The following is a 27,518-nucleotide window of genomic DNA, read 5'->3' as shown; positions in this document are numbered from 1 at the left end:
ATGCTGACTAGATATTTGATGATATTGGTAAATTATTAGTTTTAGGTGTGATAATGATAATATGCCTATGTTTTTCAAGGGTCCTCACCCTCGGAGATACAAACTGAAATATTTACAAAATAAAATAACAAAGTTTGGGATTTGCTTTAAAATAATGGGAGCAGAGGTAACAGAGTGGATGTATTTCAGGGTGTTGCTCATTTTACTCCATGTCCTAATGAACTCCAACAGGCCAGTTTTCATCAGCAACCATTAGTGAAACTGCGAGGGGACAAGAGGGCACACAGTGCCACTGCCTCTTTCACAGGCGATAACAAAGCTTCCCTGGGCAGGGCATAATGATAAGTGAGACCTACAGCTCTCCAGGGGAAAATAAGACTATGGGAAAACTTATGGCAGCAAAGGAAAATGAATGAAAGCAAAATGTAGTGTGAGAATCAGCAACATGTGAATTTTCCAATAAAGCCAGCAGTAAAATAACTATTACAGCAGCCTGGAGAGTATTCCGAATAATTTTACAGCAATCTTGAATCCTCATTTTAATGATGTAAAAAACTGAGGCAAAAAGAAGTGAAGTAATTTGCCTACAACAGGGCCAGGATAAGAACAAGTTCTGGAGACGTTCCTCTTTTAGAATTACTTTGAAAAGCAGTTGTTTAACCACAATGAGGTATCACCTCACACCTGTCAGAATGGCTGTCATCAATAAATCCACAAATGACAAGTACTGGCGAGGATGTGGAGAAAAGGGAACCCTAGTGCACTGATGGTGGGAACGCAGACTGGCGCAGCCTCTATGGGAAACAGTATGAAGGTTCCTCAAAAAATTAAAAATGGAACTGCCGTATGACCCAGCAATTCTACTTCTGGGTATATATCCAAAGAAACCCAAAACACTAATTTGAGAGAACATATACACTCCTATGTTCATCACAGCATTATTTACAATATCCAAGCTATAGAAGCAACCAAACGAAGTGCCCATCAACAAACGAGTAGATTAAAAAGCTGTGGTACATATAAACAATGGAATATTACTCAGCCATAAAAAGAATGAAATCTTACCATTTTCGACAGGATGGCTGGAACTAGAAGGTACTGTGATCAGTGAAATAAGTCAGTCAGAGAAAAACAAATACCACATGATTTCACTGATATGTAGAATCTAAAGAACAAATAAATGAACAAACAAAACAAACACACTCACAGACAGAGAACTGGTGGTTGCTAGATGGTAGGGGGATTGGGATGCTGGGATTTCAAAAGATGGGAGAAAAGTTGGGGGGAATGAGGGAAAAAGGTGAAGGAATTAAGAAGTACAAATTAGTAGTTACAGAATATACACAGAGATGTAAAGTAGAGCATAGGGAATATAGTCAATAATATTGTAATAACTATGTATGGTATCAGATGGGTACTAGATTTATTGGAGTGATCATTCAGTAAGTTATATAATGTCCAATCATTGGTTTATACACCTGAAACTAATACAATATTGTATGTCAACTGTAATTGAAAAATAAAGAACTATTTTAAAAATAGAGAAAAGCAGTTGTTTAAAAATAGACAAGAAAAGCAGGTGTTAGTAAAATGAAAATAGTGTTTTCTCTTTGGCAAGAAGCAATCTTAACACTACTAAAAAGGGATTTGAAGGGCTGCCTAATTTTGGAGAGGGCCCAAAGGAACACCTGCCCTTTGCCATAAAAGTCTTCAGAAAGCCTCTCACACACGTGACACAGGGGGGACAAGAGGGCTGAATTAGTACTGGCTGCAAACCTCAGCAGTGAACTTCTCATTGCTAAAGATGTTCAAGTAAAGAATGAATAGCTTTTTGCTGGACATTGTATGAAAGTAATTCCTAATCAATCGAGAGTTGGCTAGAGCTAGAACCCTTCCAATACCGGTATCACTCTAAAAAGGACTTCTTGCTGCAAATCCTCCTACTTTAGGTCTGACGAAGTCTACTGCAATTCAAAACTGATTCAAATCCTAAGCCATTGTATGTTCCAGAAAGCTGTCAATACCAAAATTCTATTCCCAGGAGGCCTAAAAAGTCAGGCCAGTGAATAGCCAGTGACATAACTGCCTCCTCTCTCTCCAGGGACATCAGTTACACCACAGACCACATCTAGCACTCCTTCAAAGAGTATGATGCCAACAATGTAATACTCATGTCTGAGTGACAATCAATAGGCCTGTACAAGTAAACTAATGGTTAGAGGTTAATTAATGCAACCCAAATCACAATCATATTTACTATGGCTCTCAAGGTTGATCATACCTATGAGATAATAGGAATATATAAATTCATACACACCCCTCCCAGGTTCCTGATCCAGGGATCCTAAAACCCTTGTAAAATCCTAAGTAATAAGAACAGTAAGAGCATCTTCTGTCTACTATGGTGGGCTCTTCAATGGCTCTTGGATAGAGGCTGGTCACCAGAAAGACCAAGCCATAATTAAAAGCTTGGAATTTTCAGCATTCCCCTCCTATTCTCCAGAGAGGGGAGAGAAGCTAGAAAGAGAGTTAATAAGTAGTCATGCCTACATGAAGCAGCTTCCATAAAACCCCAATAGTATGGGGTTGGTGAGCACATCCATGGAAGGATGACACCACCACCCCCTCCACGGGACAGAAGCTCCTGCACTCAGGAGCCTCCCAGACCTTGCCCTATGTACCTTGTCATCTAGCTGTTCATTTGTATCCTTTATCATATCAGTTAATAAACTGGTAAACTGTTTCCCTAAATTCTGTGAGCTGCTCTAGCAAATTAATTGAACCTGAAGAGGGGGTTGTGAGAACCTCTGATTTGTAACCAAATTGGACAGAAGCTGTGGGTAACCTGGGGATGCAGTACTTGTAATTGGCATCTGAAGTATGGTGGCAGCAGTTCTGTGGAACTTGACCCTTAACCTGTGGGATCTGGCGCTATCTTTAGGCAGACAGTATTAGAATCAAGCTAAATTGTAGGACACTCGGCTGGTGTCACAGAGAATTGCTTGGTGTAGGGTAAAAAAACCTCCACACATTCCGTGACTAGAAGTGTCAGAAGTAAAAGGTTCTGTGTTAGTAAGTAAAGGAAACACACAGCAGGGAAACACTAGGTTTTCCTCCTAGAGAAAGAGGAGAACTGAGTTTTTTCTAATACAATACCCATTCGAGACACTTACGAGCTAGCACCAAGGCCTGTCATATTATATAACAGACCCATCCCTTCTCATCAAGGAACAAACAGAAATGTAGTACAGAGTTAGCGTGGGCATCATTTAAAACTGTGTCCTGACTGTCCTACAAAATATTATAGGCAACAATTTGTAAGGCCCTAAGCACATCATTAAGGTGGTCAACAAAGAGGGTTAACATTCTGAGCAGGGCGGTTCTAATTACCATGCAATGGGACACTGTTTTCTAGCCCTTTGGGGGAATGCAACCAAAAGCCTCAATAGCTCTATTAGTTTCCTAGGGCTGCCACAGACTAGATGGCTAAAACAACAGACATTTCTTCCCCGCAGTTCTGTAGGCTAGAAGGTGTCTGCAGGGATAATTTCTTCTGAGGCCTCCCACCTGGCTTCTCAATAGCTGTCTTCTCCCTGTGTCTGTGTTCTAATCCCCTCTACTTATAAGGACACCAGTCATGTTGGATTAACATGTTTAACTTTAGTTACCACTGTAAACTAATCAGTAGGGAGTCAGCTAGAGCTAGAACCCTTCCAATTCAGACATCACTCTAAAAAGGACTTCTTGCTGCAAATCCTCCCAACTTTGGGAGGAATTATACTCCATGGGGATAAAAGGCATCCAAATATGGCCACTGTAAGGTGGCAGTGTCTTCCTAGTTCCCTGTCTATTTGCAAATAGAGGTCAAACTCACTATTGCCAGTAGCGATTTTTAGTTCTTCACTATTCATGTTATTTCCTGAAAGCATGTTTCTTTTCCTGTCCCTTAACACTTGCTCAATTGCTTAATAACAGCAATATTCCATAGGCACATGTACATGGTAAGGATTTTATAGAATTTAGGTTCATCACTGTGTTCACTAAACTAATTCTGTCCTAGACTCTGAATGTGAACACTAAACAAAACTAAGTTAGTGGAGGACAGCAATGAACCAGGATAAAGGATAAAATGAAATGTCATAAGCCTAAAAGAAGAATAACTTTAAAAGCAGACATAAAGGTAATGGCCTAGAAGTGACAATGGACTGTGAAATACCAATTCGCAACCCCAGTATAGGGGGATTTATTAAAGAATGTTATGAATATTTCACCTTGGGAAAAGACTTGGGGCTGCAAAATTATTTCAGTTCAGACAATACTATATTACATAAAGGAGTATATTATATGGGAAGCAGAACTCTATAGTTGTTAAGAATATGATCTCTGGAGCCAGGCTGCCCGAGGTTTTAACCCCAGTTCTGCCATTTACCAGCTGTGTAATCTTGAGTAATTTCTTTAATTGCTCTGTTCCCGTTTCCTCATCTGCAAAATGAGCATTACAATAATACTTACCTCACAGAATTGGCGTGAGGACTAAATGACCTACAAATTTTTAAATGCTTATAATGGTACCTGGGAGCCATTAAGTCCTCAGAGTTTGTTCACTTAATAACTAAATACACAACAGCACATGTTTCATCAGAAACATTACAGCAGAGAGGTTAAAACCACAGACATTGAAGTAAGATTCTGTGGGACTGAATGACAGTTTCTACTGCTTATAATTTCCTGAACCTCTCTGCATCACAATGTCTTCAGCAATAAAATAGATTTATTTGGATTATGCACTTAACCACTAAAATGGACTTGTATTATCACCTTATCAGGGTATTTTAAGGATTAATTTCAACACATATAAACCATTTAGAAAAATGCTTAGTGCACAGTAAATGCTCAGCAAAAGTTACCTATTCTTATTCTTTTGTTGTTTCATTTCTTGACTTTTCTTGACTAAACCAGGTGAAACAAAGAGTCCGTCCTGTTTTTACTAGGTTTATCTAACATGTGAATCAGTCAACCAATAATCTCATGACGCAATCCTTACTTCTGATGACAGAAGCATGATTTCAAAACATTAGGTATATTGGATTTCTGCCGCCTGCCATGATGGGGAAACAGAGACCAGGTTTACCCTAGTGCCTTAAAAACTACAAAAACAGAAACATGCGAAACAACAGTTTTTAGACATTGCATAAAAAGTTAATATAGAGAGTAAGCCTTAAAATTGACCCAAAGTCATTCCTAACATTAGAGAACATTTCTAGGATGCAACACTAGAAAGGGGTATCCAAAAAGTGCCCAGCAGTCTCCATGAGTTGAGGAGACAGAATTAAGAATTTGGGGAGGCTAAGGTGGCTAGAATTTGGAAGGCAGAGAACCAGAGAGAGGACTATACGGAGAGAGCTCAGCAAGGGGTTCCTCTCAAGTTTTCAGCTGAGTACCAATCAATGCATGTGGGTAAGGAAACTATCCAAGAAAATCAGCAGGTGGTACACTTCCCAGAGCTCACACAGGGCCAGGAATAGATCATGTTCACACCAGTCTGAGTGGAAAAAACATAACGCAGGGGCATCGGGTAGAGTACTCAGAAAGTACTGCCTCAATATTAAGAAAAATGTATCCCCAAATGTTGCTCTGGGCCCACTAACAAAGCCTAAAAGTAATCCCTAAAAACATCAAACTATTTCCAAATATATATTTTTTAATCCCCACCTGAGGATAAATTTTTACTGATTTTAGAGAGAGGAGAAGGGGGGGGACATCTATGTGAGAGAAACATTTATCAGTTGCCTCCCATACCCCCCAACCCCTCCACCCCCCGGTATCAAACCTGAAACCTACACATGTGCCCTACAGGGAATCGAACTGGCAACCTTTCGGTACACAGATGACACTCCAACCGATGAGCCACACAGGCCAGGGCTATTTCCAAATAATTTAACTGTATCCCAAAACAAAATTCAAGGAGCTTTAAAGAAATACAAACAAATCTAGTAAACAAGGTAAAATCATCTTGCCATATTATTAAACTGGTACTTTGCATGGGACAGATATCAAATAATCTCACTTAAGTCTGTATAAGTTGTGCTTCTACTTAAACTTTTCATTTTCCAGGTTACTTTTTTTTTCTAACAAAAAGCTTAACATATCTATTGATAGATCGTACCTTCCATCTTGAAAATTGTTTTCAATTGGCTTCCAACATACCTCTCTGTTAGTTCTTCTACTTTCTGAAGAGTTATTATTCCTTTTCAGTCTGTCCTTTGCTAGTTCCTCATTTCCCCAACGGGGTGATCACAGTTAGGATGGGCACGCATCTATCTAACTACTAGATACCCTACTTTCTCCTGAAATGCTGAGCAGAGATCTGTGAAATTCCTTTTATCCTTCTCTGTGACAAGGCCATGACTTTTATTCAGTTTCTCCTCATTATTAAGGAGAAAGGTATGGGTTTTACCTATTAGGCCGGAAGCAATCACCCAGGCCAACATTCACACCACAGCAGGTTTCTTACCTCCACTGCAGTGGGCGGCTGGAACAGGGACTGCCAGGATTGCTATGGGCTTGTGGGTTCAGGAAAAAAGCCAGAGGAGAAGCAGCCAGAGCACAATCAGCACTATATGGAACTTTAATGAGGGACAGGGCTGGAACCGATGTGGGTGAAAACATGTGCTGGTTTACTTCTGATCCTCGGCAAAAAGAAGAGATTCTGACAAGGTACCATAGTAGAAAAAAACAAGGTCAGTGATCACTTTTAACCAAAAAGAAACATCTTCAAAGTGGGTTAATTTAGGCAAGAGACTTAAGAAAAGTAAGTAGTCAAAAATCATTCTCAAATATCATACCTCAGTACCAATGTCGGCATAGAATGACCATTGAGACTAAAATTTAATCTACAAAATTTAACGGAAAAACTCAAGCTTTAGGTATTCAAAGTATTTAGAATTTACTTCTGGGAAACACTGCAAATTTACTACAACTCATCAATTAGCAAGCAATAGGTGATATTTTGTGTGCAATGACTAAAACTTCCTAGAGAAATGTTTATTTCTATAAAACATTCTCAACAGTTTATAAATTATTAGATTGTATCTACAACACCACCAACTTATGTAGCTAATTTTTGCCTAATGAGTATATATCAAATAATGTCACAACTCTGTATAATAAAAATTGCTTCTACTTAAAGTTTCATTTTCCAGGTTAATTTTTCCCTCTAAAAACAATCTAACCATCTTGATGTGTTAAATGCTAATGAAAACTATTAAGTAAATAAGATTAGACTGAAAACAGATGGTAAATATAGATTTCTACTTTGTTGATCATTGACAGATATGCCAAAGATGATGACAAATTATTGACAGATTCACAGCATTTAATTTGCTATAGAAGCCGCATGGCTTTCTATACAAATACCATATTAAACTACAATATTTTATTTCCAAGATCAAAAAAAAAAACACCTTAATACCACATAAGCACCTGATCTGTTTAAAAATGTTAGTTTCCTGTATTGTTATTGCTGACTGTTTGGATATAGTTATGCAACATGCTACTTGTGTTTAATTACATATATTCAAAGGAAATCTTTACCTTCCTATCCCTCTAGCTGTCTCCAGCATATTTCTCAGATAAGTACACAATATGAGGATATAATAGTATAGGAAAGCAGAGGACAGACAACTATTTAAAATTACAGGGATGTCCAAATTTCCATAAACTCAACATATTTTTTTAAATTATAAGTAAAAATATGAATTTCTGACTTCAAGAATTTTCACTTTTCTAAAGAACTATTTCAAAAATAAGCTCCCTAATATATATGTAAACTAGAGCTAATTAGGACATATAATAAGACATTTAGTTCTTGTTAAACTGAATACTACTGCTTATTCAAAATTTTGGAGACTTAAATCTTATCACATAAAATGAGGTTTTAGCCATTTTTATGAACAGAAAATTAGGATTACAAAAAAAGTCTAACCCAAACCAAACCTCCTTTTGCTCCTAATTACCACTCTGTAAACTGGTTATACACTGGGGCTGGCAAGAGTCTAAAAAGGATTGTTTGAAAAAGTTAAAGTGATTAATAAACTATTTACTAGATCCTCAAGGAGAATTTTCCTAACCTAAATTCAAAGTCACTAAAAAAGATACAATGATTACCATATACCAGTGTACCAATATTTGGAGAAAATGGTTTTTGACCACTTATGCTTTCTTAAACTACAAACTCAAATAAAAATTTTCAATTTTGTTAAGTCATCTTTAAATGACACTTTAGTTGCTAAAGCTTCTTTTTCATAGTCTTAAACTTTTTAGTCTTAATATGGGATTAAACCATTTCTTTAAAATACAGTTGAACCTTAAACAATGTGGGATTAAGGGCACCAACCTCTCATGCAGTCAAAAATCCGTGTATAACTTTGACTCCCCAAAAGCTTAATTACTAATATCTGCTATTGACTAGAAGGAAGCCTTACAAATAATATAAATAGTCAATTAGCACATATTTTGTATATGTATTATACTGTATTCTGACAATAAAGTAAGCTTGAGAAAAGAAAATATTATTAAGGAAGATAAAATACCTTTACAGTACTTATTGAAAAAAATCCACATATAAGGAGACCCAGGCAGTTCAAACCCATGTTGTTCAAGGGTCAACTGTATGCCAATCCTTATATACTTCAAACAAGTCTGATTTTCCAAAGTCTGGTAGAATCATTAATTCAATTAATGAGCATCCAAACATGGAAGAGTAATGACCCAAAGGAAGCCCACTGAAGAAGCCTGTCTATTTGAGTACGCCATGCTATCTCTGGGTAAGCTCTAACATTCAGGGGAATAAAAGTGCACTCCCTCTGCCCTGTGAGTTACGCAAAGGCAGTTCAAGACAGATCACTGAGGTGGAACGGATTCTAGGACACTTCTGTCCCTGGTTCCCCAATTTCCTGATCAAATCACTCAGCACTTTGTTAAATAAGCCTGAGCAGCTCTTGGAAAAGATACCCTGAGGTGAAAGGGTTCTTCCATTCCCCAGCTTTGAAATACTCGCCTAAATACATTTCTATATTGGCCAACACAGAAATAAAATTTAGGTCACACCCTAAAGGACTCAGGCTTGGATCTGCAAAGGCAGATCTGATGTCTTTAGCTGACAGGCCAGGGCAGAAGTACAATAACCTCTCTAATCAAAGGAGATGCTTTCATTTCCATTTGTTTTTCACATTCATGGGGCTTGTATTTGCAGCTTTGACACTAACTTTAAACATCTGCTTTCAAGGCAGGAATAAAAACAAAACAATCAATCCTCATTGTTACCCCAGTTCCCCAAGTACCTAAGAACCCCTAAAATGACATCTAACTCAATTTTCAGAATTAGAAACCCCACATGCCTCTGCCAGGGACCACTATTTTGACCTTGAATTTATGAAGCCAGCTCAGTCCGCTTGCTGAAAGACATCTCCAAAGCAGAGTCTTTACCCAAGTAAATGAAGATCTATTACTTGGCATTATTTTCCTAACAACTGCAGTTTCCACTCAGAGACCCCAGCCTCCTTACTGAATCCGCAGGCATGGTGCTCCCAGTCTCTCTCTCCTCCGTTTCATCATTTTCCTGGCTACTCAAGCTTTTGCCCTCTCACACTGGAGTCTTGGCAGGAAGTTCTCTCACACAAGGGGTATGCAGTCTATAAGCCAACAAGGGCTTCTCAAAATTAAGAGAAAAATTAAAGCACTTTTCTTCAAAAACATAATATTCAGGACCTCCCCCCTAAAGACCTAAGAGCCCAGGAAGCAGCGGTGAGAGTGAGGAGTTCCAGATCCCAAATGAATCAGCTGTCCGTCCTCTGATCTGCTTGACATCATTCACACTCAGCCTGTAACAAATCAGAGCTCCAGAGAGCACCCTGTTCCTCCTCAGTAACAAGCACCAAACTCCCTCCCCCACAAATCAGCTGCAACCTCCAAGTCTGAGGCCTGGCAGCAGAGAACATGCTGGCAGAAACTATACATACCAACTTGAAAACTCACCCTGTGACAGAAATACTATTAACTCAGGAGGCATGGGCCAGGCCAGAACAGCTGTTGCAGCAGGCAGGGGAGAGGAAGACAGCATATTATGGATCCCAAATCATTAAGTTAATGAGCTAAGGATATGTGGCATTTCTGCAACATTATTCGCTCTCAAACCCAGGCCTGCGGAAGATGACAGAGCCTTAAGGTTAGGGCTTAAAGCATAATCATTATTCAAATTCTGAATCTGATCAATTTAAGTAAACTCTGTATCCCTTCTTTAGACAAAGTTCTGAGCCGTTTTCTATTCAATTTCTACCACTCTCTAATCACTTGAATAACCTTGTAGTGAGGAAAAGCCACAGAGAAAGTTAAGAAAATAAGCCCAGAAACTACTTAAATTCATTCAGGAACTATTAATGAAATCATATACATGGCAGATATTACAAAAGATACTGAGGTAAGCTGCAGAAGAATTCTAAGGGTAAGCTAACTAACTTCTGTATGCTTCAGTTTCCCCACCTGTAGAATGAAAATAATTAAGGTACCTAGTATATAGATTGTGGTAAAGATTAATATATGTGACACAGAGAAGTGCCTAGCACAGAGAAAGTGCTATAGAACTGTTAGCTATTATTATAGGCCTTGCCCTCCAGGAGCTAGCTCTCAATCTAAAGGAGATAAGCCCAAACACGGAAGAAACCATCTGATGGAAACAGCCTGGCATGAAGAGAAGAGCCAAGTGATCAAGTAAACTGTCCAGCTAAACACTGACAGCTAAGGAAACCAACAGTAAGCAAAAGCCTCAGGCCCCTGCTTCAGAACACGTGCCAATTATAATGGGCTTTTCTCATTCATCCAGATGACAAAGTACGTCAAATTGTTTTTCTAGGGTAACATTCAAAGGATTAATTCATACTCCAACCAATGCTTCTTCAATTGCATGTCACAACTCTTTAGTGAGTCATGAAGTCAATTTAGGAAGTCAGGACCAACATTTTCTTTAAAGAGGAACAGAATGAAATAGAATAGAAAAAAGATATCAGAGTGCTTCACACATAGTAAGGGTAAGAATCATTTGTGAAATTTGTGTTTGTAACATCTGTTACTGAAATACGTATAAATATACAAGTGCAAACACATGTGATGGGTTAAAATGTAAAGTCTATTTGCTATCAAGGGTCATAGTCAGTCTAAAAAATTTGAAAGCCACTGTTCTAACTACCCAAGAAACTCACCCTACCTAGTAGCTCTAGACACTCACTTTTCTCCATGTGCCGACCCAGTCACTAGCCTCTCACAGCTCCTATTTCAGAATCCCCTATTCTCTACAAGTCCTAATGAAAATAAAAATGCTCTCTCAGAAATCTAGCACCTCTCAACAAGTACTGCATCCCACTCTGGGAAAGTCTTGTGATGATTATCAGGGTTGGTCACCGAAGTCCACACTCCCACAACTAAGAGACCAGTGCAGGTTTACCCCCATCCCAAGCTAAGGCTGCACAGTTAAGGCAGGGCCCTAAGTTTCTACTCAATATTCTCCAGTTCTTTAATACCCAAGCCCAGGCTACAAAATGGCAGCAACAACAACATAACAGCAACCAACATTTATAAGTACTTACTAAGCACTCTACACACAATACCCAGGTAGTCCTCATCACAGCCCCTATGATATATGTGCTATTACTATTCACATTATATTCTTTTAAATCCTATCTTCAGCTAAGGTGGTGAATCAAAGTCATCTCTAGAATCAGTGTTATAAACTGCTGTGCTATAATGCCTTTCGGTTGAAGACCCTGAATCCATAGCAAATGGATTTCTCTCGAGCCTGCTCTGCAATAATAAACTGGAGAGGAGGAAGAGCATGGATCTCCTTAAATAATGCTAAAGTCAGAAAATATTTGCTTGATTTTTAGAGAATGAGAGTCACACCTTATGACCTTCATCTGACCCAAGGAAGATATCACTCTTACTGTCATTAAAATCCACTTGTGTCAATATTCCTGTGGCTTTGTCAGCACTAGGAAAGCTTAACATTTCCCTGGTGACAACTTACAGTATGGCAAATAAAACATCCACCTTTTCTTATTCATTCATGCAACTATTTGTTGACTGTATTATCACATTCAGAGCCTCTACCATGGGCTTCTCACTTTAGAGGTGCTGCAAATTACACAAATACAAGAAAATAAATTCATTAAAGAGATGAGGTGGCCTCTGTCACTTGCTGGCATTCTGCACTGGCAAAGTGAAACCCTAGCCCGGCCGGGTGTGGCTCAGCGGTTGAGCATCGACCTAGGATCCAGGCGATCGGGGTTTGATTCCCGATCAGGGCACATGCCCAGGATGAGGGCTCCATCCCCAGTGGGGGCGTGCAGGAGGCAGCCAATCAGTGACTCTCTCATCATTGATGTTTCTCTTTCTCTCTCTCCCTCTCCCTTCCTCTCTCTGAAATCAATAAAGACATATTTTTTTTAAAAAGCAACCATGTCAGATTACAGTCATGAATTGTGAAAATGCAAACTTCAGAAAAACTCTGTCTGAAATTATAAATTATTCGAGCAGCACAGAGTCTTAGAAGTAAGCAGAAGGAAAAATTAACCTGTCAATTCCTTCCTTCCAGGTTAACATGAATGTAACAGATTTCTTGGCTAATACAAGTACTGTTTCCAAGTACAGCCAAACATCCATTTACGTGATTTCTTTCTGTTCCAATTCATGGTTCTAAAGATACTGATAATTTAGCTCAGTATTCATAACAGATCACATGGCAGCTGAGGAACATTTTGCAGAATTACAGAATTTGTATTACTAATAAATGTATTTATGTACAGGGTTAGACATACGTAAGGCCAAAGACAATTTTTTATACTGATGGTTGAACAATTACTAAAATTACAATTTGTTTTTATAAAAATATGCACTTAGATATATCTAGAAATCACAATTTTTAAATTTAGCTTATTTAAATAATTTTGACTGAAGAAGAAAAAAAAGAATTGTTTGAAAGAAAGAAATTTTAAGCTCTGATTTGTCCACCTCATGGGGCACATTGCCAATGAAGAGTTGATGACTGTCAGGCTGTCCCACAATTCTTCAGGGTTCAACATCACCTTGCTGATCTTGCCTCAAGGAGTGGTCTTGATTCCCTCTGGGGAGGAATATTTATTTGTTCTCAAACTCTTTGATCTCTCTGAGTCCTCTGCAGTGGAATTCGAGATTCAGGCTTAGATTCTGGGCAAGGCTGAAAAGCTGGTACTTGAACAACTTGAGGTGGTATCCCAGTAACTAGAATAGCTCCACTGGGTGAAAGGTTCTTACTGGTCACAGATGTCTAGGAAAATGTCCTCAAGTCTTCCTGCACTGTCTCAGCTATGTCTGAAGGTGCTGGAGAAAAACTCTTGTGAGTATCCTCAGGATCTTCCTGGATATGGACTGGAAGACATCTTCAGCTCCTAGAGCTACCATAGTTCCTTGCCACATAGGCTTTTCCAAAATGGGCTGCCTACTTCATCAGGCCACTAGTCTCCACGGTGAGTCTACTTATAACTAGAAAACATCTTATACCATAACACAGTCACAGGACTGATACCCCATCATCTTTACTATGTTCTATTGGTTAGAAACAAGTCACAGGTACTGCCCACATTCAAGGGGACTAGGATTACATAAAAGTTTGAACACCAGGAGGAGGCGGCTGTATGGGGGCCACCTTAGAGTATGTTTATCATACACAACTATGAAGAAGATTCACCAACAAATAATCCCAAACTGATTTCTATAAACTATTTTAGGACCATTACAAATTAAGGTTTAGTTGAATATACTATGTTTGGTTTTCTTTAAAATATCCCAACACTGAAAAGATTAAAGATGATCTGAAAAAATATTACATGGCCCTAGATAATGCAGATAGCAATTTGTAAAATAACATTAAAATACTGTGTAATATCTCTGTGACAACAATTTATCATGAGACTCCATTACAAAGTTTGATGTGTGAAATTAATGGGTCAATTCTAAATCTATGTATTGCTTTAAGATTTTTTTACCAATTCCAATTTCTACTGCTTCAGCAAAACAAGTATCCTTTAAACAGAACTTAAAAATAAGTTACTTTAAATTTTTTATTTATTGATTGATTTGAGGGGGCGGGGAGAGAAACACTGATTTGTTGTTCCACTTATTTATGCATTCATTGGTTGCTTCTTGTATGTGCCCTGACCAGAGATCGAACCTGCAACCCTGGCGTATCAGGACGAGCTAAGCTACCCAGCTGAGCTGCCCAGTCAGGGCTCTTAACTTTATTTTTAAATCTAAGAAATAAAATGACTCAAGAAGGTTTGTGCTAGAAGCACGCTAGGACTTTCCCTTTCCCTTTCCCCTCCCCCCAGGCACATTACTATTAAGCTTCCTAACTCCCAAGCTCCAAGGGCTCTTCCTTTGCCTCTATAACTTGTTTCCTAAGCCCATTTCTTTTAGGAATTACTTTTTCTACCTCTGTGACTTACTAAATGTTCTCTTATTAAAAAATAAGAAAAAAGAAAGTTTGTTAATTTGGCATTGTAAAAATAACAATTTTTTAAATTTTAATATATTTTATTTAAGATAGTATATTTAAAATATCCATTTCAATGTATATAATATAAAATAACAACACATTTTATATTCCTTTTCCCCAGTTTTGAGATATAATTCACATAAAATAACACAATTTATAAGAAATCTTGATTACAACAGTAATTTTGCTGAAATAAAAAGCTCCTCAAATATATGGACATTTTAATAACTTAAGAATTATTTGCCTTTACTTTGTTGTTCGAACAGATGAACATCTACTAGATGGTTGCAGTATTAATTCAATTGTTATCTTTATGATGACTAGTTGTAACATCTATGGTTCCCTTATCAAGGATGAGGTTTTTGTTAATTTTTAAATGTTTTCCATTTATATCTGGATGACAGCCATGATTTTATCTTTTTTGGAAAATAGCCTGTTAAACAGTGTTGGAAGTCCTCCATCAAAATGCCCAGTGGATTCACCTCACAGAGCCACATGAGGGAAGTGCACTTCATGTGGGCTGCCCAGGTTTCCAGTAGTAAATCTGAAGTGGCGATCTGAAGTTGGCTCCCAGAGGCGTATCTGAAGTTTACTATTCTCTAACTTTTCTAACTTTAATTGTCCTCTATATAATCGGGTTTTATTTTAGGTTTATGGCTGATAAGTTACTCCCATTGGTGGTAGCAATGACTGAGATGCTGTTTTTATGGTCTGAACACTCCAGGTATGTACCCAAGAGAAATGAAAACATATATCCATAAAAAGCTTGCACATGAATGGTCATAGCAATTTTATTCATAATAGCTAAAAACTGGAAACCACCCAAATATCCATCAAACAAATAGTGGTATATTCCCCCAGGAAATACTAAGTATTAAGTGAACAGGAGTTCTGAAACATGAAAAAAGCCAAATACAAAAGAGTAGATACTGTATGATTTTCACATATATGAAAGTTTTCCACAGGCAAAAGTAACTTATAGGGCCATAAAGCAGATCAATGGTTGCCTAAGGCCAAGAGGTAAAAGAAGAATTGACTGCAAAACTACACAAGGAATATTTTGGGATAATAAAAATATTCTATATATTGATTGTGGTGATAGTTGAGGACCCCAAAAAGCTTATTTCCATGGGTTATAATACCCATGATAATTGTACTACAAATAGAAACAAAATTTTTTTATTGGCTTAAACAACATACATTTATTTCTCACAGTTCTGGAGGCTGGAGAGTCTAATAAGATTATACCAGTACAACTGGTTCCTTGTGAGGGCCCACTGGGTTGCGGATGGTCATCTTCTCACTAGGCCCTCAAGGCAGAGAGAAAGAAGGAGAGGAATGGGAAGAGAGAGAGAGAGAGAGAGAGAGAAGGCTCATGATCTACTCTCTCTTCTTCATATAAGGACCTAATTTGATCATGGATACCCCACCATCAGGACTTCATCTAAATCTAATTATCTCCCAAAGGCCCCACTCCAAACACTATCAGATTGGGGGGTAATGAGACAGCAATAGAGACCTTGGCCCAGGATCCCAAGGACACCGAATAAGAAAAACAGCAGAGCTGGCACCACTCTGCCAACCCCTCACTAAGACCTCAAGGATGCCAAATGGCCAGAAGAAACCAGATAAGCCCACCACAAAAATGTCACTACCACTCTACTCCCTGCTCAAAAATATTGCAGAATTTTATCTCCCTTCTATTTGCTTCTCCAACCCCCATGTGGAAAATTTCACTCTCCACTCAAAGTTTGTATGAGCCCTCCACTCCCTTGACAATAAAAGCCTCTCTCCCTCAAACTGTTGGAGGAGCAGCCCCAAACCTTGTTTCTCTTGGGACTGTGTCTCTTGCACTCAAGCATAAGCTTAATAAAACCTGTCTGGAAATTTCTCGGAGATTTCCTCTTGATTTCTATCTTGGAGAACCTGAGAACCCTAACGCCAGTAACAGTGGGTCTTCAAGTTAGGAGCTTTGGTATATGTGCTGCCGAAGCGAGCACAAGTTAGGAGCTTTGGGAGGACACAAACATTCAGTCTAAAACACTACTGTAACAAATAATCCCAAAACTTAATGCCTCAAAAAACTCTTATTAACTTTATGGTTCAATAGGTTGACTGGAATTGGCTGGGTGGTCTGAGACATTTTTAAATGCTTATTTATTGATTCATTTGAAGATTGCAATGATAAATGCATTGCATGTTAATATCATCTTATTATTATTAGAAAACTTAATCTAACCTTGATGGCCCCCTAAGAACTGTCCTCAAGTAAAGTATAAGTCCAGAAAAAGAACAACAAAGAATGAAACTCTGGAAAGTGATTTTTCCCATGGTTAACAATACCATGCCACAAGTCTGAAAAGCTATAAATCTTAGTTTAAAATCTTGGTTAAAATCTTAGCAAAGTTTGCTCAATTTTGATGGGCCAGTTTCCTTGGTTTACTGTTTACTGTCTTTGCCTACAACAGTAAAGGTTTTTTTATTACTGTGTAATATGCCCAGATAGCAAATATTTTATGTCTTACTAGAATAATTTTCTTTGCTTTATGCTGTTTATGTCCTTAATTATTTAAGAAAACAAACAAAGGTTCCTCATTTAAAAACTGTGGTTATTCAAAATGTTACCTTTTGTTTAGTTTTAAATGTTTTATTGTCACCTTGGTTAAGCAACCAGGTGTCGTTTCTCAAACACCAACATTCCTATCTAAGTGTTTCCACTGACAACTCTCCGAAGTTTTGCCTTCTCAAAATCAGGTCCTAAATATAGAAAACAGTAAAATAAAATGTTCAGTATATTTTTACTACCTAAAACTATCTTTGAGATATCCCAGAGCATCCCTGGCAAAACCATAAAAAGTGTTCTTTCGCAATGTTAGAGAGGTGCTAGAAATAGTTAAGTTTACTTGATATTTTACTATTGATGAGTTTCATGGGGAAAGTTATCAAATCGGAAAAGGTGCTAAGCCTTCCCCAGTTTAAATTTGTATAAGCAAAATGCTATTAATATAGATATTCTAGAAACTGTGTAATTTATGGGAAATTCCTAGAGATTTGTCAATGCCCTTGTTACCCATGTTTCTGTTTACGAATCCTGATGGTGTTTTGCCAGATTTTAGGAAATTAATAACTTAGTGTTTTCAGTCTTAATTTCAGTTATTATTTAAAATGCTTACTTAGCAACAACCTTACTTCTAAAATTTGAATCTAGCATCTTTTAGGCCAATGGAGTTCTACAAAAATACAGATGTCTAGAACTTACTGTAGAATCACTGAATCTTTTTACTTGATATCCTTAGTAGTCTTGGTATGTTCTTGTTATGTGCACTACGCTGTAAGATTATTATGTTATATAAAGGGTTTTTCTCTGTAAAAATTATGTCCATCCATGTTTTACAAATCAGAAAAGAACTACTCTTAAGAGACATTTTCTAAACTTTTTTGAATTGCTTTTATTATTCTTGTTTTGCATGCCACAGAAACCTAATTCCCTTGTTAGTTGCATTATTCTTGCTATGAACTCTCATCAAACCTTTCACATTTAGCCCAGCCGGGCATGGTCCAGTGGTTGAGCATGGACCTAGGGTCCAGGAGATCAAGGTTCAACTCCCAGTCAGGGCACATGCCCAGGTTACGGGCTCGATCCCCAGTAGGGGGTGTGCAGGAGGCAGCTGATCGATGACTCATCATTGATGTTTCTATCTCTTTCTCCCTCTCCCTTCCTCTCTGAAATCAATAAAGATATATTAAAAAAAGAAGGCCTATATGGTAAATTAACATTATTGCTACCCTTATGTAAATAACCAGGCCAAACTTAAAACCAAACTTGTTTTGTAATGAAGAATAGTATTTGAGATTGCTTTAGATCAAAAGGGTCGGAGAGACTGTAAGGAAACTTGTTATAAGCAAAAAAAGAGATAATCTTCTTGATGGAAAACTATGTATTATTATTTAAAGAATACATTAATTGATTCTAGTCTTTTATTGCCTTTATTTTACAACTGTAAGTTATAGAAAGCTGATAGCAATGCAAAATAGTTCTTGTCTACCAATAGGCAAATACATTTTGTAGAGCAGAGGCTCAACTGACTTCCCTTCTCCCAATTAAAAAAAATAAATAAGGTTGTGTAGCCATTTATTTCAACACTTCTTTATCAGATATAAATTTGTGCTTCTTTCCTTCTCCTATGAACTGCCTGCAATATTAGCCTGGTGCTTGTATTAATACTGAGTTAAATAAAATATTTAACAGGTTTATTTTTTTAAGTAAATAGCTTTACACATATTTTTTTAATTTATTATGAAACTATACTTCTCAAATCAGGAGGATCTTTTATTTTACATTCATACAATATATTTTATTTTACAGTTTGTTAGTTTTATTTAAAAACTCTTAAACATTTATAACTCCATTTGTATTCTTGTTCCAAGCCACACAAATGTTAGAAAGTGATTGTCTAAGTGATTGCCTACTAGGTGATACGCTCTATAGGAGGCCCTAGGGACAGAATATTGTACCACACAACATAGTACTGACTTCATGGAGCTTACCATCTGCTACTGAACTGTGTCCTCCCAAAATTCATATGTTGAAGCCCTAACCCCAAATGAGACTGTATTTGAAGATAGGGTATTTAAGAGGTAATGACGGTTAAATGAGGTCATAAGAGTGGGGCCCTAATCTGATAGGACTGGTGGCCTTATAAAAAGAAGATATTCATTCTCTCTCTCCCCCTCTCTCTCCGCCCCTTCTTTCTCCCTCTCCCTCTCCCTCTCTCTCACCCCCCCCCCCATGTGAGCAAACACTGACAAGGTGACCATCTGCAAGCCAGGAAGAAAACCCTATCCAGAAACTGACCGTGCTGGCACCTTGTTCTTGAACATCTAGCTTTCAGAGAACTATGAGAAAATAAATTTCTGTTGTTTAAACCACCCTGCCTGTGGCATTTTGTTATGGCAGCCCAAGCAGACTAACAGACCATCCAATGGGAGGAGACAGGCAAATAATCATTTACAACTGCTATAAGAGCTATGAGGGAAAAGTACAGGGTTTAATGAAGGTGCACTGTGGGAAACTCAGCGTAGGCTAGGGACAGCAAGGTACTTGGTGAGGTCAGAAAAGCTGTTCATAAGGAAGTGAGACGTAAGCTGAGATTTGATGGATAAGTAGGAGCTAGTCAGGTATAGAGGGAGGAAAAACATCTCAGGCGCAGAAAACATAATGTGCAAAATATGTAAACAAAGATAGAAGCCAGATTGTGCGGATAGTTTTATGAGCCATGCTGTGACTTTCATGTGTGATATAATGAGTAATACAACTATTCACTAAACAAGTTTAAAAAAATAAACAGTTAATAATCAAATATGCACTTTAAAAAACCTTTTCTGACTACTGATGGGTGGACTGGGAGTAAGCAATGTCAGACAAAGAAAGACCAGTTAGGAAGTTATAGTAGTAGCAGAGGCAAGAGATCACAATGGCTTGGACTATATGAACATACCAGTGGAGGCAGAAAGCAGAAGAGGAAAGTAAGAGAGATTTGAGAGGTAGAATAGAAAGGAATTGGGGGTGTGAAGAAAAGGAAAGTAACAAGAACAACTGTTTTCTATCTCAAGGATAAGCTAGAGAATAAGAGAGGAGTAGGTTTTCAAGAAAGACAATGACCAGTTTTATAAATGCTAAAGTTGCGATGTCTCAGACATCCAAGTAGAGTATAATAAATTGGGAGTTGTGAGGTCTAGACATATAAATGTGAGGGTGATTGGCGTAACAGCAGCTATTCCCAACACAAGAGTAACAAAACAGGCTTTCAAGGGTTTTTAATTTTCAGATCTTGTGTTCACATCCTTTTGGCTCACTGATAAACCACATACTTTTTATTTTTAACAACAAAATGGTTCCTGTTAGGAAATCAGTGATGACAATTGCTCCATCCCTGCCAATCTCTCTACCAACTCCTGCCTTCCCACTGGAGAACCTATGTGAAATCATTTCCTATATAAGCCCAATTTAAAAAAGACTATTAAATGTAACACAAAGCTACAGTTCTGGTCTTCCTAGTCCTTAAAGGTACCAAAATTTACTTATTTTCAAAGTCTACAGAGAAACTAAAGCCCTGCATCAGGCACCACTAATACCACACAAAGGATTTACTACGTGTAGCAGGTGGTATCTCTTTTTAGCAGATTCCCCAGAAGCATTTATCCAGGCAAATACCATCAAGTTGCATCAGAGTGAGAAAGTACATGACACTGTTTCATATGTCAGTTTCACAGGGACAAAGTTTGACACATCACATCCTTAAGCCCCAGGAACTCCTCCCTGCCCACTGCCTATCACTGCAGGCACCTGGCATTTACTTTCATCTAATATCTGATGTCCAAGTCCACTGCCCAAATTAGTAAGTCTACAATGCAAAAGGATAACTATCCCCAAGGACTCTAAAAATAAAGGCTACCAATAGCAATATGTGAGCCTGTGCATACACATGCGCATGCGTGCGTGCGCACACACACACACACACATACACACACACAACAGGTGCTATAACTACCTTTTCACTCCTACAGTCCATTCTTGATCTCCATTGAATGCTCACAGCCTCAAAGAAATAAAGCAAAGGCATTTCAAGAAATATGAGGAGAATCACCTTAAGGTGATTAGAAAAACTTAACTTTCTGGGTAACTAGCAACATAAACACTATTTATACTGAGCCCCTAAATGTGTAGGGCCTAGGTATTGGTACTGAAATTCACAAACAACAAGAAAATCCTAGGGAAGCCATTCAGAACTGTTTCAATTGAGAAAAAGCTAAACACAATATTCCTAAACCTTGGGCAAACAAATACCAATAGATTTACGACTTCATTTTCTTTCAATTCTTTTCCATAGTCCAGACCAGTTTACACTTTCAACAAGATTATCAACTACTCTAGGTCTGATATTCTAGACTAGGTTTTTTAATGCGTTAAAAAATATCCAGATGGGTTTAAACATGATATAGCTTTCTAAAAATGAAAATGATTTAATTTCAGGAAGCTACATCTAAAATAAATGGTATGAATCAAGCCAAAGAAACTTTCATAACCAACTTGCCCCAACAAAGCCCTTATCATTGCAGGCCTGGATGTTCCCATTCCCCATGTTGGAATTTAGTTGGTCTCTTCCCTAATGTAATCAAAGCCAACCATAAATATCTGTGGCTTTTCTAAGGCTTAGGTTTTCCCCTTGCTCATTTCTGCCTCCAGACTCAATCTTTTGTACTTTCCCCATGTGGTCCTGCATGGCAGGACCTTCTCTTGAGGAAATTGTAAGTAATAAATTCTTCTTTCAATAGTATTGGCCTCTCTGTGTCATCACTCAGTTTCCTTTATAAATTAAGGCCCAGGAACAAATCAGACCTTGAATTAGGCAATGATTTCTTAGATATGATATCAAAAGCACTACTAAAGAAAAATCAGGTAAACTGGATTTCACCAAAATTGCAAACTTTTGTGCATCAAAGGTCACTATCAGGAAAGTGAAACAGCAATCCACAGAACAGGAAAAAATATTTGCAAATCATATACCTGATAAGGGTCTAATACAGAATATATAAAGTATTCCCTTAAATCAAAAATGAAAAGACAAATAAATTAAAAATATGGCCAAAGAACTTGAAGACATCTCTCCAAAGAAGATATGCAAATAGCCAACAAGTATACATGAAAAGATTCTCAACATCATTAGTCATTAGTGAAATGAAAGTCAAAACCACAAGAAACAAATTCATTAAAGCTGTGGAATACAAACCAACAACAACAACAAATTATTTGCATTTCTATACACTAACAATGAACAGTGCAAAAATAATTTATGAAACAATTCCATTTATAATAGCATCATAAAGAGTAAAATGTTTAGAAATAAATTTAACTAATGAGGTTAAAAGACCTATACACTGAAGATTACAAAGCATTTCTAAAAGAAATATCCCATGTTCATGGATTGGAAGATTTAATATCATTAAGATGACAATATTATCCAAAATTATCTACAAATTCAATACAATTTCTATCAAAATCCCAACAATGTTTTTTTTGCAGAACTAGAGAAACTCACTCTAACATTCAGGAATCACAATGGACCCTCAATAGTCAAAACAATCTTGAAAAACGAAGTTGGTACTTTGATTTCACACCTCCTGATTTCAAAACTTAGTAAAAAGCTACTGTAACCAAAACTGTGGTACAAACAGAAGGACAAACATATAGACCAACAGAACAAAATAGAGAGCCCCAAAATAAAGGTTCACATATGTGGTCAAATATTTTTGAGAAGGGTGTCAAGATCATTCAATGGTGTAAGGACAGTCTTTTCAACAAATGGTCCTGGGAAAACTAGATTCTCATATACAAAAGAATAAAGTTAGGTATTTACCTTAAACCATAAACAAAAATTAACTCAAAATGGATCAAAGACCCAAACGTTAAGAGCTAAAACTATAAAACTTGTAAAACAGCCCAGCTGGCGTGGCTCAGTGGTTGAGTGTCGACCCATGAACCAGGAGATCATGGTTCAAATGCCCAGTCAGGGCACATGCCCAGGTTGTGGGCTCGATCCCCAGTAGGAGGCATGCAGGAGGCAGCCGATCAATGACTCTCTCTCATTATTGCTGTTTCTATCTCTCCCTCTCTCCCTTCCTCTCTCTGAAATCAATAAAAATATACATATATAAATATATATATATATATATATTTTTTTTTTTTTTTTAATCGTAAAAGAAAACATAGGAAGTCTTTATGACACTGGATTTGGCAATGATTTCTAGGCTATGACCAAAAGCACAGGCAACACCAACAAAAATAGACTTCATCAAAATTAAAATCTTTTGTGTATCAAGGACACTATATCAAGATAATTAAACACAATCCCCAAAATGGGAGAAAATATATGCAAATCATATATCTGATAAGAGTTTAATATCCCAGAATATATAAAGAACTTCAACAACTAAACAACAAAAATAAACAACCCAATTCAAAAATGGGCAAAGGACTTGATTTTTACAAATTACCAATAAGCATATGAAAAGAGGCTCATCATACTAGTAATTAGGAAAACACAAATTAAAACCACAATGAGATACCACTTCACATCTATTAAGATGGATGTTATTTAAAAAATGAACAATAAAAAGTGTTGGCTAGGATGTGGAAAAACCGGAACCCTGAAATATTGCTGGTGGGAATGTAAAATGGTGCAGGTGATATGGAAAGCAGTATGGTGATTCCCCAGAAAGTTAAACATAGAATTTCCATACAATCCAAAAATTCTACTTGTAGGTATCTACGCAAAATAATTGAAAGCAGGAACTCAAACAGATACTTGTACATACATACAATGAATATTATTTAGCCTTGAAAAGGAACGAAGTATTGATTCATGCTAAAATATGGATGAACCCTGAAAAAATTACATGAACTGAAAAAAGCCAGACACATGAGGCCACATATTATATAATTCCATTTGCATGTAATGTCCAAAAGTGGCAAATCTATTAAGACAGAAAGTAGATTAGTGGTTACCAGGGACCAGAGGAGTGTGGAATGGAGAATGACTGCTAGTGAATAAGGGGTTTCTTTTTGGGTAATGAAATGTTGTGAATTAAGACAGTGATAATGGTTGTAAAACCCTGTGAATACACTAAAAACTACTGAACTGTATACTCTTACCAGGTGATTATATGATATGTGAATTATATCTGAAGAGAACAAATTGCCCTTCCCCAAAAAGCACACACATTATAACAGATTACATCATCTCTCGGCTTAAAACTACCCACTAACTTTCTGTCCCAATCAGTGTAAAATATAAAGTCTATTTTGTGGCCTACAAGACATTACAGAATCCAGCCCCTGCCTCATATTCTTCTATGTCCCTCCCCACTAACCCCAACCCCACTGTTCCCTCACCAACAGTCAACCCAGCCTCCTTGTTGTCCTCCAACATGCCAAGCATGCTCTTACCTCAGGACCTTTAGCACATGCTGTTTGTACCCTCTACCTGAAATGCTCTTGCTATATATATCAGCATCACTCCTTCCAGACCACTGTTCTCTGTTCAAATATCACCTTAATGAAAAAATTCCTACACAACACAATTTAAAATTTCAACACTGCCCCACAAAAATACATACCCTCATATATCTTATCTGGCTTTATTTTTCTTCATATCACTCAATACCATGTATGTTTTTGTCATGGAAGCTCCATGAGAGCAGGAACTTTGTCTGCTTAAACACTACTGTAACTCCAGTACCTAGGATAGTGCCTAAACATAACAAGGACTGAATAAATATAGTATGATGGATACATGGATGGAGAGATTAATTTGAACAAATGAATGGAAGCAAAAAGATGAACAAAAATACAGTAACTCGCTTTACCAAAATGGTAGTGACAAGACTGACATCCAGGTCTGCCTGACTCTCAAGCCAAAGCTCTTCATTTCTGTGCTATACTTCCACTTACCAATTTGGAGATACTGAAGGAATCACGTACTTGTTGGATGGAAGAGTATGTCTTTTGTATAATGCCAAGATATCACATATATCTAGAACTCCATTACTGAGTACTGTCCATTTTAATGCAACTGCCATATTACATGGAAAAGTGTAACAATTGAGAGCCTCCAAATTACTAAGTTTCATTTGTTTTATATCATTCAGGTATTTTCAAAATTATTCTAATTAACTGAACCTGATTCTCAAAAGACAAGAACAAACTAGCTGCAAACCCCAAATTTATCTGTGCCCATAAAGTATACTAGAGAGAATATACCAAAGGAAATGGGCCTTTATATCTGGAATGGGCATACAGCAGCATCTGCTTTTGCAAGAGCCACCTGGGACAGAAGCAAAAAGGGATATAAGTAACACCCTTCTCCTTCTGACCAAGACTCAGATGATAATTATAATAACTTTTACAACTTTTTAGACTAGGCTACAAGAAACAATGGAGCAAAAGGTAAGTCACTTGTTTTATTAACATCAGTTTCTCCATACTTACTACTAACTTTTTAAAGTACTAAACTTATTCAAATATCTTACGCTTTGTGGCTCTTACCTTCCTGGCCTCTCTACTGCAAATGCTAAGCTGTACTTTGCCTCCTACTGCACAGTCCCCACAAAGACGTGCCCAGCAATATGCAAACAGGTACCATGGAGCTTCAATTATTTTGGGAGATGACTAGGCACAGAGATAATTTTACAATGAGGCAATTCAGGCCTAGAAATGATAGTTCCTGTTGAAACCACACAGGGCTTGTTAGTGGCAAAGCCTAGATTAGTATACAGGTTTCGTGGCTTTCTTCCAGAATAAAACGTTTTCTACTTCTCCAATATTAAAGATTTAAAAATTATTATTTATACTGAGGAACTTCTGGCTTGCTTAACTAAAAGTCTTCAAAATAAAGGAATATGTCTAATTGAATCTTATAACCTAAGAACTTAGTGTCCAACACATAATAGGTATTAATGTGTATTTACGGAATGATCAATTGTTTAAATGTGTTACTTATTAAATGTGTTACTTAGTAAAAAGTATTTCTGATCCTTATTAATTAAATATTTAAAGCAGTTAGAGTAGGCATGACTTTAGATACCACTAAAATGACAAAGAGATTCCTCTAGTTGAAAACTAAAATTACCCAATAATTCCTTCAGTTTGAAATAAAAATCATTTTCACAAGATTTCTTTCTTCCTTCTCCTCCTTTTTCTCAGCAAATTCCGTTCACTGAAAGCACAAATTCCTGGAGGAAGCTACTTGCCTCAGGCCTTAATTCATTTCACCTAATCTTAAGCAAAGGCAAATCTCAGAGAACTTCCAAATAGAGGGAACCAAAAAACAAGAAAACAAAAAGCCCAAAATAGTAGGAAAGTGACCAAGTACAAATATTTACTGAACATGAGCCACTCCCTTTCAGTTATGTATACACCTACCCGATGTATCACTCTATTAAGAATCCTGGTAGCATCCTTGCCCAGTTTCTAGAAAACTCAGGACACTTGCAAACCTAGAATTGAGAACAACTGCTACAACTAAATTTATAGAAAGAAATGTGGCTCTTAATAAAATGTATCCAAATTTAACCCAATATGTTTATAAGAATTCTAAAAATAACACACCCTAGGGCAAAACTATAGGAAATGAAGCACTTCACATATATTAAATGATCCATTATTCTAAAAGCTTTAAGAAAAAGAAAAACTGGTATCATGACCTTCATTATATAGATAAGGGAACTGAGCTTTAATGAGATGAAGTGATTTGTCTGTTTACAAAGCTAATTGACAGCCGTCCAATGTAAATGAGTCAAAATTATACCTATTTTTTATCAGATCAGCAAAAAGTATATTTTTTGGTGTGCTGTAGAATTTTAGTAATTAATTTATGTGTGCCATGAGATGAAAAAGGTTGAGAGCTGTTGTTCTAGATGATTCCTAAATTTGAAGTACTACACCAACAGAATTCTTAGAGAAAAAGCAGGCCAAGAAAATATAAGAAATTAAAATCTAGGAACAAAGATAATTCACTAGCCCTGAAGTCAGAATAGAACAGATGGGTGAAAGAAAGACTTATGCCAACCCTGTCCCCAAACTTAGCTGCTGCCCTTGCCCCAACCTGTCAGAAAAGTTGGACTCTGCCCTAGTACCATGTTATGGGACAGATGTAGATGCCAAGAGTTTCCATTTTAACATTCTCAAAAAGCTTGAGTTTACTAAAACTCAGTAAATCCCAAAACACAAGTATAGGACTGTGATGGATATTTAAGCTGCAGCTTTCCTCAAATGCCATTAAAAAATTGAGACAGAGAATGTAAACTTGGGGTGGGGAGGGATGAGGAGAGGGGTAAATGACTTAGCAAGGGAAGTTGATTGGCCCATCAGCTTCCCTGG

General features: G+C 37.3%; 1 protein-coding gene across 3 annotated transcripts in view; it reads right to left on the bottom strand.

Annotated features, from left to right (window-relative positions):
• The window catches only part of MAST2 (microtubule associated serine/threonine kinase 2), a 129,196-nt gene that overhangs the window by 53,207 nt on the left and 48,471 nt on the right, over nucleotides 1-27,518 (bottom strand). The window contains exon 5 of one of the 3 annotated variants that reach the window (XM_087820403.1): nucleotides 6,515-6,709. The exons of the other annotated variants lie outside the window; for them this stretch is intronic. Coding sequence (XP_087676529.1) covers nucleotides 6,515-6,709 — 195 coding nt within the window. The remainder of the gene's footprint in view (nucleotides 1-6,514; nucleotides 6,710-27,518) is intronic. 3 annotated transcript variants of the gene reach the window in all.

This window comes from Miniopterus natalensis, chromosome 9 (genome assembly GCF_054644295.1).
Source record: "Miniopterus natalensis isolate mMinNat1 chromosome 9, mMinNat1.hap1, whole genome shotgun sequence".
NCBI lineage: Eukaryota > Metazoa > Chordata > Mammalia > Chiroptera > Miniopteridae > Miniopterus > Miniopterus natalensis.
The sequence above is the reverse complement of the archived record's forward strand: the minus strand, read 5'-3'. Positions and strand labels throughout refer to the sequence as shown.